We start from the raw sequence: 12,647 nt of genomic DNA, 5'->3' as shown, positions 1-12,647 counted from the left end.
GGGCCAAGCTTAATAACACTTTTGCTGCCAATTATGCTGCCAGGCTACTGCAGGCTTGAAAAGTATTGCTTCTTATGAGCTGGGAAATTACCTGTTTGGTAAAAGGCCTGAGCAAAAGCCAGAGTAATGCCACGATTCAGTCTAAGCTAGCTTAACCTTTCATAAATGTTACAGTAGCTGGAAGCTAATGCTTGAATCAACTGCTTAATGCATGCAGGTATAAGGGCATCAAACCAAGACGTTAATGAAAACATGGCACCACACCTTCCTCCTCCTCTCGCTCGTTAACAGGACTTACAAGTCTCATCATCTCTTCTCTTCTCCTCCCTCTCCACCCTCTAATCTCTTCTCTCCATTCTCCTCCAGCGAAAGCAAAAGACTTCTCCTTTTTATCTCCTGCTTCTCCACTCTCACTACTCAATTCTTGTGATTGTTACTGTACATGTGAAACATTTGATAATTCTCCACCTGTTGTTTTGCTGAGGTACCGTTCTATTTCGGCGGTACTTTAGACATCACTGTGGAAAATATAATTTCTGCAAAATCGTCACATGAACATTTTTATTTTAAAAAAAAAAACTGTCTACTCAATATGTCTATTTTTATTCCAATCTACATTATATTTCCATTCTGACAACTACAAAATACTCCAAGTTTGCAACGACATCTACTTTCATCTGTTCCTTTCCACTCACATCCATGTTCATCCCTCTTTTTCTGCCTTTTCCTATCATTCCCTAATTTACTTTCCACTCCAGTATACTCCATCTCAGAATTTTAGAATAACCATATGGAAAACGCAAGCCTTATAAATTCAGCAAGACTACTAAAATCTGATATGAAAGACAGTATGGATGTGATTTTAAACTTTATTAAGTTCCACAGAGAGCATCTTTATACAGCCAGGTGAATAAGAAATTTGCCTTAACAGCCAAACTACCTTTACACAGAGTGATAACTCCGTCAGAGTAGAAAAAAGAAGCTCATTATAACTGCAGATCTTGCCCAATAATCATTACATTTTGAAGTTTTCTTTCAGGATCAAAAGTGAGCCAATGGATGAGGCAATTTGAACATAACCCAGATAGGATAATATCCTCCCCACTATTGCCATCTAACCAGAACACTTCCACACACTGCCTCTCAGGTGGCTCAGTGTGGTGACTGTCAGCACAGCTTTGCTCTGTAGTGTGCTCTTCAATTTTCATTTAATAGCCTGGTTTACTGACATGCTAGAATGCCAAATGTAAGTGGACACCTCTTCTAACAGTAGCTAACTGGCTTGTTAGCACATGGCCATGAAGTCTCCATAGATAAACATCTTAACATGGGTAAAGAGCCCTGTCACATGACGTCACCTATCTCATGTTTGCGAGATTCTCTAACAATTTTATGAAGAATAAATCTATAGTGTATTATGAGGACATTCATAGTGTATTATAAGCTAATATAATCATAATACTTCCTGACTACACACATAAACACACATAATGCTCTGTGATGCACTATATCAACAGTCAGAAAAGCTTATCAGTGTAATTTGCAATAAATTATAAGGTCAAGTGTCTTATGGATGCATTGATTAGTTACAAACTAGAGACTGACTGATGGGGCTTATAACGCATTATGTTCACACTACAGTTGGATGAGACAAAATTCAAAATTCTTTTGCCCTATGTTGTTAGTACTCACTGCTCGGAGAAAAATGGAAAGTGAATCAGTTGCGACATCAATAATACTGGGAAGCACTGGGGCATGGGGGGTCTGTTTACACCTATTACACATGAAATATATTCAAGCTTGACAACATTTAAAATATTTTTTTCAACCTTTATTTTCAGGATGGGATGAAAGCACTGAGTTGCAGTCTAAAAACCTCACTCTACCCCCAAACTGTCTTTCCTTCCCTGTCTTTCTTATAGGTGCTTCCACTGTCCATTTCTGTCCTCCCAATCTGTTTTCACCACCACTCTTCCTGCCTCTCTTTCTTGGTCTATCCATCCAAACCCCCAGCTCCTCAGTCTGTAATTGATCTTCTGTTTTCTACCCTCCATTAAATCTAAGCCTCTCTCTCTTTCTCTTCACTGTTCTCCATCCGTGATTCCTCCCTGTATCCCTCTTTCCACAGCTCAACCAGAGTGATTCTGAGGTTAATTAGCCCTCCAAGTGTCAGACTGTTAGATCCCCTCTGCCTACCTGCTAGCTGCCCTGTGATTGCCTCGGTTTGGGGACTAACAAGCTCAGTCGTCAGACACTGAAGCAGGCAGAAAGTACGGGAAGAAAAAAAGGAGGGAGAGCAAGGAGAAGGCATGGACAGAATAATGATTACAAGGGAAATGTAGTGGAAAGAGATCTGAGAAAAGGAAAGAAAGGAGGGATTGGCAGCTTGGCCATAATGGGTAGGCAGAGGGAAAAAGGAGGAAAAGATGGGAGGTAATGCAGAACAAAGAAAAGAGATATGTAAAGATAGTTAAAGAATTGAAGAGGGAATGCAAGCTATGACAGGCAGACTGATAAATGACAAAAAGTCTAGTTAGGTGTGAATAAAAGTGGGTTAACCAATTGAAGAATAGAACAGAAAGAAAGAAATGGCAGAGAAAAGAAGGGTGAAAAGGATAAGATCTGGACAGAAGACTGGTTAATGATGGAGGGAGTGAACAAATAGGGAGCAAAGATTAAGCGCGAGGAATAAATGCAAAAGAAGGGTCTGAGAACTGCGGAGGATGAACAAAAGGTCAGCTGAATAAAAAAGAAGTAACAGACATGGCAGATGACGGATAGACAGACAGCTAAAAATCATGATTGTCAAGTGTAACGAAAGAGGGGAGATGGAAAGCAATAAACTGGTCAAGTCCAGAGACTACAAAGAGGTTATAAAAGAAAACGGAGGGAAAGAGTGACAGTAAAGACAAGACAGGGAAGAAGAAAAATTGCTAATAAAAAGGTAAGGTGAAAGAAGATGGTGGTTATAATAGTGTGCAGGGAAAAGAGTAGAAAAAAACAGGTGAAGGGAAAAGTGGGTGGATAGAGGTGAGTGACAGGTGAAAAATGGAGAAGGAAGCTGTTAACGGGAGAAGAACACTGTAACAGAGAAATAAATGAGGAGAGCTGTAGATGTGATGCACAAGTAAGGCAGGAAAGAGGAGGTTGTTAACTGGGTGAAGAGGCAAAGGGGGAAAATATGGAAAATAGACAGCGACTCAAAGAAAGATGAGGGATAAAGGCTGCACTTTGAAATGATCCAGATAAGGTCATTGGTGACAATTAGGTGCTGCTGTAACACTGCACGTGAGTTTGAATCGTACCTGAGTAACACCTGGATATTATCTATGGTCCAAAGGTGCTGGATGTCGAGGAAACTGTACTGACTAACACTAACTGCATTGTCCCCTAGTTTCTGTTAAAGGAGGGTAGACTATCAAAGTGATTGGCCAAATTAAGCATTTGGCTCTTGATCTTAGAAATAAGGTTGCCATGTTAGCAGAATTTTAAGCCTGAGTAGGAAACTACCATTTTTAGACCATCAACAGACAAGAACAGTAAATCTAAAGAAATCAGCATGTTGTTACTTTTCAGCTACTGTTCCATAAATGTTCACATGTATAGAAAGGTAGGTACTCACCACACTGAAGTCCAGATTCTGTTCGATCCACTCCTGGCCATCCTTGAACTCCTCGTGCAGACCCATGATGTAGAGGGTGTCTAAGGCATCCACAATGGTGGCACCTAGTTGTGAATTGCCTGCACAAGACACATGGCAAAACAAGCAGGTAAATGAGATTAATTTGTCAAGGCAAGCACTATCCAATTTGTTTAATAAAAAACCCTGGCTCTCTGGGAGTTATGAGTGGAAAACTAATGAATAACACAATGGACCTAATTTGTGAAAGAGAAACTAAGACATTTATTTCATTGCAAGATAACAAACTGATCAGATGGACTTAAAGATGTGTTATTGAAACTCGAAATTAGCTGCCCATCCACCAGAGACAGACCCACACAAACAGGAGATAAAAGTCAAATTCGTACGGAAAGAGATATTGTGCTGTTCTTTGCTGTTGTAAGGAGATGATCAATGAGGGAAACAACTGGAATCTCAATACTAAGATTTGTTAGATGAGTCATACTTAATAAAGGCATTTCTTCCGAGCAACGAAATGAAATGAAAAGTTATCCAACGCAACATTATCTTCCAACCAGTATTAGGTGCTGTGACATGAGGGGAGTGGAAGAACACTGAGGAAGAAAAAGCAAAGTATGAAAGGTGTAAAACACAAAGGGAGGTTGTAAAGAGAAAGTGAGAAAACAAAAAAGACAAAAAAAGAGAATGTGAACTGAGAAGAATCAAGCATTGAAAACATAACATTTCAGAAATTTGACTAAACTGCAACATCTCTATTGATGCTGAGTGACTTCTCAAAGGCAATATTTTATGGTATAAACTACATCTAAAATTTCAAGCAGCAGCTATACAACTGCAAAGTGAAAATGTGTATGTCAATTTGCTGTCCTTGAGGCCTGTCCAGCGTCTGTTATGTGTGTATCTTTAGGTTTTATTATTTATGTTCAGCATTGCCTCCAGTCTTCCAGCTTCCTTATTATGGCCAAATGTGAAGCAGCACACAGCTTGAATACTCGGCCAACTGTTGGACCAAGGCACCATTATATTATTATGATGTCCACATCATATAACAGTTTTCCATCAACTCGATCAACTGGAGAGAAAACTACCTCAAATAAATGCTCAAGTCAGTTCTGATAGTGAGAAATCTCAGAGTGGAGTCACTGCTGTCACAGTATCAATGATCATGCACACCATAAACCACTGCAAATACATCCACTTCTTTTGTGAAAATAAAATGTTAATTACTGTCCCTTTATGAAAGCTGCAACTCATTGTCAACTCAAGTATTATTGTTTGTGCTCACTGTTGTATTTTCACACTTAAAACTGTTCATCGATCGTAATATTACCGCTGCTGAATCAGAAACCCTCTAACTCCAGCTTTGGGCTCATTATCTCCTACAACCTGATTCAAAAAATCAAAAAATTTGGAAACGGTGCTGTTTTAATTTATGTTTTACACAATGTGTGATGCAAATAATAACAATATGCAATCATTTGTAAACAAAGTACAAAGCATTCTTGAGCCCATGAATTAATATTCTTTATACAACCGTGCTTATTGCTCCTGTCGGCATGAAAATCACAAGAATATATTTACAAAAATCAATGAAGTTGACGAGGCAAAAAGTAATGTATATTGGTGGTTTGGCGGTCCAGGCTGCACGTGCATATTAGCGCATACGAGTTCCCACATTTACAAAGACACTAAGAGAGTGAGCTCCCACACAGCATTGTCAAACAAGCGGTTCATAGCGATTGGAGCTAGTGAACAAAACATCGGGTAAAACTGATTAGGGTGATTTGGTGGTTTGAAGAATAAAGCTCCTTATCAAGCTGAAGATGTGACTAATGTACAGCTGCAAAAAAACTGTGTGAAATATTTACACATCAAACTAGGTGAATTAAGGGTTAACTTAGACTAAACCAGAGTTGGTGATGGTCGGAAGGGTGGAAAGGCTAACCAAGAAGGGTTTTGTGAGATATATTTTGTTTCTTTATTTTATTATGATCTGTAAGGTAAAATAAGTTTTTTGGTCAATGGAGTCCGATGGCTTTGAGTAGAGTAATGTTTTTGGTTCGGAAAGCTGTGACCGCCTGTTCTGGTCTTTGATGCTGGGGTTCTAGCACATCATCTAGTGGCAGTGATCTCATTATTATTATATCAAACCATGTTTTCCAAGATTTTACCAGAGCATCTTGATCACTCTTTTCTACTCTTTGCTGTATTCAATACAGTTCAGTGCACATACTTCACTGGTAAAAGCCAGTGGCATTGCCCTTTAAATCCTTCCACATTTCTATCAGCTACACTATGTGCTGCTGGAGTCCCTGAGCCTCTCGCCATGCCCTCTTATCTGACTCCATTCAAAAGGAGAGCGTCATGGCTTCATGCAGGAGCGGCAGTGTTATTATCACTATGGACAGGAACCTCTAAATCACTCTAAAAATACACTGCAGTCAGGCGGGCAGGGCTGATAGCAAGATGCCCTGGCCGCCAGCCGGATCCTGACAGATTGGCCCGGGTGTTGGTGGAGCAGAGCCCCTCTGCTGCACCACACAACCCCCATCCCTCTCCCTTCTGTCACTTTCATCACCTACAGGTACGCTTCAGGCAGTCATAGCAATGTGACACCATTGAAGCAAAGATAGAGGCCCGTCAAAGTTCTGAAGTCAGAGAATATTGTTTTGATTTCAAGGTTACGTGTAACAGCTCCTGGATGCAGTGCTCCCTGTGTGTTCACAACAATAATACACCACAGTGAGTAATGACCGCTACTACTCACCGCTACGAAATAAACTGAAAATGAGACACTGATGTGATGTAATTCAGCCATCTGTTACCTTCTAAATGCCAAGAGGTGTAGTGTTAATTGTTTCAGAAAGCCCCTCTCGTTGCTTCTCTTAACTCTATTAGTACACTCTTGCCAGGAGACAGCCTTAGAGTGAAACTGACAATAACAACATTGGACACAACCAAGCTCTGTTCTGACTTGTTAAGGGTGAGATCACACCACATCATATACACAATTTGGCAATGAGCCTTTGCTTACTTACAGCACAACATTACAGTACAGAATTATCCAGTGCTGGATTCTTTAAGCAATTATTATATATATCCTACATTTACATTTTACATCTTGATATATGCTGTAGGCAAAAGACATTTCAAAGTCTTTCAATCTGTCTGACAACAACACTGATAGCTAGCTGTCATGGGTTTAAACAATGTGTCTGAGAATCAATACTGCATCATGAAACATAAGCTTGCAATCTTCACGTGTATTGGTATTTTCTCACTGAGTTTACTGATCTGTCAGAGAGGAGAGAGATTAAATACTTGAAGCTAATCTGATTTCACTGTATTTACGTCCAAAGGCAGCCCAACATTAGGGTCATATTTAAAAACTGGAAAAACAAAATGTCCATTACAAATTCTGAGAACACGAGCAGACATCTCTCAGTTAAGGTTTGTTCGTATTTGTATTATGTTATTTTTAAATGTGGTTTTACATTTTTGTTTAATACAAATACTCTGTCATGCGATGTCCTCAAAAATAACACACGTTCTTAACTTATTTATGATTGTGATTCGTCCCACTTTTACTACCTCTCCTATCTGTAAGAAGTTATCCGCTGTCACCAGGTTCTCATTTATCAAACTTATCCCCCTTGGCAGTTTGTGACCTCAGTGTAAACTTCAAAGCATTTAAATTTGCAGTTCACTTATGTTTCTCTGACTGCGTGGGGCATGTTTTACCACCTCCAGCACACTTTCATGTTTGGCTATAACCTTGTGGTCACTCCTGAGCAGAGTCCCGTCTCCATCTCCATTCAGCTCCATCTTTTCGTCTACACGGCCATCTGTTTGTTCTCATTCATCACTGACTTGCTATTGTTTTTCCTAATCTTTCTGTCATTGTTACTTTCAAATCTTAATGCATTCTCCCCCTGCTAAATCTCTTTTTTTGCCCCGGTAATCTGGCTCGACCGAGCTTTTACCTATCGTTCGTCCTCATATCTGGGTTTATATTGTTTCACCGTCACTCTCGTCAAAACAACACTGTCTGTTGCTGTCGGTTTGCACCATCCTCCGTGCATCTGAGCGCTGTGCAGCCTTTCATACAATGCCAACTGAATTGGCACTTCCAAAAGGTGGATTCAGGGTTTCCAGGCACTGCTTATCTGTGACAAATTGGCCAGGATGAGGTTTATTTATTTGGGAAATTAATGCCACAGTCTCATGCACACAATAATATACTCTCTCAATCTAACATTCTTCCTCTCTTAATATAGGAACCCCTTTCCTTTGATTTAACTTACAGCACGCACCTTCTTTCTACCTGAACTCTCTCATAGTTTCCAAGTTCGTTCTTCCCATCTATTGTAATCTCACATATCCCCCTCTCCCTCAACTCTTCCACCATCTCTGGCTCTCAAACAATCACGGCCCCGGTTTCAGCTCCTGTGCCAGTTTCATTAGTCGACAGGTTTCAGAGCTCTCCGGCATGAATTCACACGAGGCAAGAAAACGTGATGTCAGTATTCAATTTCCATTCTCTCTGTCTTGTAAACTGTCAACTCTGAGAGAGTGGGAGATGATGAAGAGCTAAGGTGTGTGTTTGTATGTGTTTCTCAAGGATCAGATTCAGAAGCCATGCCGGAAGTGAAGTGACTGGACAAAGCTCCAGAATCCTTTCAAGGAGTAAATACACTCACAATCACAAAGAAAAATACACTCACAATCAGTTAAAAGTGGCACTATAAACTGATATGCTACAATCATGATTAAGCAGGGAGTGGTTATAAAACATGATGCAGGGTATTAACATCAGCACCAATATCAGCTCAGCTGTCATATTTCTCTGCCAGCTCAGCTGGAACCGATCATCATTAACAACTGAGTCTGCTGGACAAACTATGTAATAGCTTACAACATTGTTTATACATGACCTCACCTTTTTCTGCTGACAATACCAACCATGTCAGCTGAGCTCCCATATCGCAAATTCATTTTCATTAATAGAAATCAAGCAAACAGCTTTTATCTGAAAAGCAAAGATTACCATGCTGTTCTTCTGTATTCAGTTGCAATGTTTTAGCCTTTGTTTTTAACCCGTCAGAATCATTGACACTTTCAGAGTGATTACTACAGAATTTTTATCGCAGTCTTCATCCTCATCTTCTCTTCCTCCTCCTCCTCTATTGCTCCAGGTCCACTGTGGCATTTCAGCCTGTTTTGTAATGACCACAACCGAGGTAAACAAAGGCGACCCCCGGCCAATTTGGACCAGTCTGGCTGGCAGTGGACAAATTGTTACCAACTTATTTGGCACCGGACCGAAACATCTGCTATGTTTTGTTTTCTGCCTCAGAGGGTAACTGGTCAGACTAGGACTTCTGCTCAACATGAACTCCCTGCCTAAACTCCAGCCCAAAGACCTGTCTTCAGGCTGGTTGCCAAAGGAACTCAGTTTGCACTGCGATAACTTTTACTGTGGAGTCATTTTATGGCATTCCCTTGTCTTAAAGGAAAAGAATAACTTCTCAGCAAACTGTGCCATGTGTAGCTTGTCATAAAGCTGTGTGGAAATAATATGCATGAATGTAAGATGGAGAGAAAGTATAAAAGGATTACCTTACCTGAGATCTGAAATTCAGTGCCACATTTGACAGATCTGCACTTTATACAATATGCCCAGTGAAATACCACCACTAAAGGCCAAACTGGAATTAGATTGAATCACATGGCATGAAGCCATAGGCTATATAGACTGTAGGTTAATCCCTATAATACTCCTACAATATTTCTCTAGGCTTGTGTATAGTCATTAACTGTAGAGTCTGCTCTGAATGCAGAACTAGCGGCATTATCATATTTTTTGATTTGGCCTCTCTATTTTGGACAGACCAAATGCATAATAACTGAAACTGCAGCCAAAAAACAGACCTGATAATACAAAGCAAAACAGCTTTCACTGACTTAAAATATGCAGCAACACGTTCAAACAGGAAACTGAAACTTAGACTAGTCGACTAAGTTGTCTAAAAGTGAGAAAACAGCCAGTATTTTTTTTGTTTTTGGACAGGTTCAGAGGAAGACAACACAACTTAAAGTTGTGGTTGTGTGAAAACAAAAACTGAACCTTGAAGAACACATTCACTGCAATGTGAATCAACTACAGGTTTAGAACTTATTTTTAAAATACAAAAAAGTGAAATTATTGGTTTCAAAGTAATTGATTTCATCTTGTCAGTATCAGCCATGTGAAGCAGCCAATTATTGGTTTTTCTATAAGCTGGACAAAACTCTCAGCAAGCATCCCTAATAATTATATATTATATATTACTGCCCAAAAATCCTAGACTCCGCCATAATTAAGATTTTTTTTAAATAAGAAAAGCTATCCAACAGAAACAGAAATTAGAAAACATTTTACATACCACGTTAACCTGATGGCAAAACAAAGGGACCAAAAGACCAGCTAAGTCACAAAGTTTGGATAAGAAAATGACTGATTAAAGCAGTACCTTTGAGCAAGGCCTAAGAAGGTTGCAAACAAAGTACAAAAAGGGTCTGAAGCAATACTGGATTCACTGATTTTTTTGTTTTTTTGTATGAAGGTTCGTAAGTACCTTGACATACTGTACAGAGATAAAATATACACTGATAAATAATTCATGACAGAATTTATTCAGCATCTCTCTACCTGAGTAGAATTTTATTTTTTTTTCTTTTTTGGTCGTCACAACTTTTCTTAAATCAACATCTGAAAAGCACTTTACGGCAGCACTGCTGTCAACTCAAAATTCCACATGGCTTCAAGGCAACATTCTACGTCAAGGATACAGGGAAAACAGAGCTCTGCAAAGAGTATTTTTAATCATGATCTCCATCTTTTTGCCTCTTCATTAAAAAGAAACCCAAAAAAGACATCTAAATTATCCACCTGCTTAACTGTGGCAGAGAATATGCAGGCTTTGAGGTGGTAACTGAGGAAGTAATTGCCTTCTTGTTTCCTTTGTGCGCTGCGTTACTGCAATCTAGTCTTTGAAATGTCCAATTTGTGCTCCCTTACATGTACCGGAGCTGCATGGATTAAAACCTCCAGTGAAAGCTATTAAAAGTGGGTCAACGCAGCTGACAGATTAATAGAAAGAGTAACTGAACAAAGTAATTTGGGACACCTGTGAAAGTTGATCAAGATGTTAAGTATGGGTGAGAAGGTGGGTGGCACTCAATAGCTTAGAGAAAGGTCAGCGGGTCCTTCAAAACGATATACAGAAGCTGCAAACGGATTACTGTTGAAGTCTAGCAATGTAAGCGTAGACTGAGGTATTCTTTCTCATAACTTACCAACTTCCTCTTGTTCAAATGTTCCACTGTTTTTCCCCTACAATTAGGAGGTAATTTGGCCTCGTGTGCTCTGATTCCTTTGGCATGCAGCTAACACACCCGTCGTAATTTTGTTTTAATGAAAACTCAACTCCTGGCATTTGTTCCTGAGGTTCTTGACTGCTGATTTGGAAGAATTAAATAATGGGAGTAACAGGCAAGCCAGCTTTAAAAGTGACTTTTTTTCCCCCCAATAGGTGCTGTGTGGTGGATATAATTTAGGCCAATATGAAGGGTGGTTCATGTGAATTTCAAAAAGTAAATGCTACATATTGTTGGCAAATTTATATTGATACGTATGTAAAGAAACACTTTAAAGTGTTCAACCTGAGAACACAATCTGTTGTGGTGGTAGGCACAGTATCAAATAAATATGAATTTGTTGTGGTGGTAGGCATGGCATTAAATAATTATGTCACCCTGCCCTGTTATTGAACTCCCACAATTGTGAGATAAACACACGGCAAGTAGGAGGACCAACCAGGTGAGCAAGGGAACTCATTTACCTTGGCTTTCCACTGCCACTCCTTTGAGTATGTAACCTGGCTAGCTATATCAATATTAATAGAAAATCTAACAGCTTCAGAGTTATGTGAAGCTGCGATGTGAATAATGGTTCCAAAGACACTCAAAGTGATTCAGTGGCACTGCTTTGTAGACCTCAGCTTTTAACATCAGCTGGTCACAGAGATAGCAGACAATTAAATAAACTAAGCCTAAGTATGAACTTACAAGGTACTGTTTTTCACGAAACTTCCTCCTTTTTCTACTCTATTTGCAGGGCTTATGCACATTCCTGCTAGAGTCAGCAGCAGACAAATCCCCCCATTTCCTGCTGTTCAATTTGGCACCAGCAGCCCTGCTGAAAGTTTAATCTGAAAGGAAAGAAGGGAGTTTTTTTTGGGGGGGGGGGGGGGGCGGGTCTGATGTCTTGTAGGGAGCAGAATTTAGTTCTCTTGTCAGTCTCTTCATGTACTGCAAATGTTCCAGCTAAAAAAGAAACAATGTAGTAGGCTGATATGTCCAAATTGGAGATATACCAATTACCACTAACAGAAGCACCTCACCAACGAACTGGGCATAGAGGGTTCTCATGACATAAAAAAACAAACAAACACAAAAAAGATTCAGTTGATACGACAGCAGCAGTCTGTAACATTATTTTAACTCATTTTCTCTCTCTTTTGAGAAACAGCTGAATAACAACTTAAGATGAGGACTGGTGTTATGTTGTCATAACAGCAGTAGCGTAGAAATTAGTTTTAACACATTAAAGATAAGGAAACATTCAGAAAAGAATAGTGCTTGTTACCATCTCGACAAGGGGAGCTGCTTTTGTCCCAAGTGTTTCTGTATAGCAGTTTTGTGTATTTGTGTGGCTCTGCTGGGATAAGCCATTTCCAGTTTGCAGAGCTTACAGAGCACCACTGTTTGTTCTCCAGGGTAATCCATGATTTGAGGAAGCAGCCATGCCTCACTGTTATGTTAATTACATCAGCAAGTCACCCTAACCCAAGCTAACCCATACTATAACCATACTATAATTCCAGGGCTAAACCAGGAATACCACGCAAATAAAGAAACAATACTGCTCCTTTATTCCCATATCAGCCCAAATCAATCACAA

General features: G+C 39.7%; 1 protein-coding gene across 2 annotated transcripts in view; it reads right to left on the bottom strand.

The window, feature by feature from the left end:
• The window catches only part of man1a2 (mannosidase, alpha, class 1A, member 2), a 109,957-nt gene that overhangs the window by 44,652 nt on the left and 52,658 nt on the right, over nt 1-12,647 (bottom strand). For both annotated transcript variants that reach the window (XM_046403060.1, XM_046403061.1), the window contains exon 5: nt 3,623-3,741. In XM_046403060.1, coding sequence (XP_046259016.1) covers nt 3,623-3,741 — 119 coding nt within the window. The remainder of the gene's footprint in view (nt 1-3,622; nt 3,742-12,647) is intronic.

The sequence above is a fragment of the Scatophagus argus genome, chromosome 11 (assembly GCF_020382885.2).
Source record: "Scatophagus argus isolate fScaArg1 chromosome 11, fScaArg1.pri, whole genome shotgun sequence".
Classification (NCBI taxonomy): Eukaryota; Metazoa; Chordata; class Actinopteri; family Scatophagidae; genus Scatophagus; species Scatophagus argus.
Note: the sequence above shows the minus strand (reverse complement) of the source record. Positions and strands in the feature narration are given on the sequence as shown.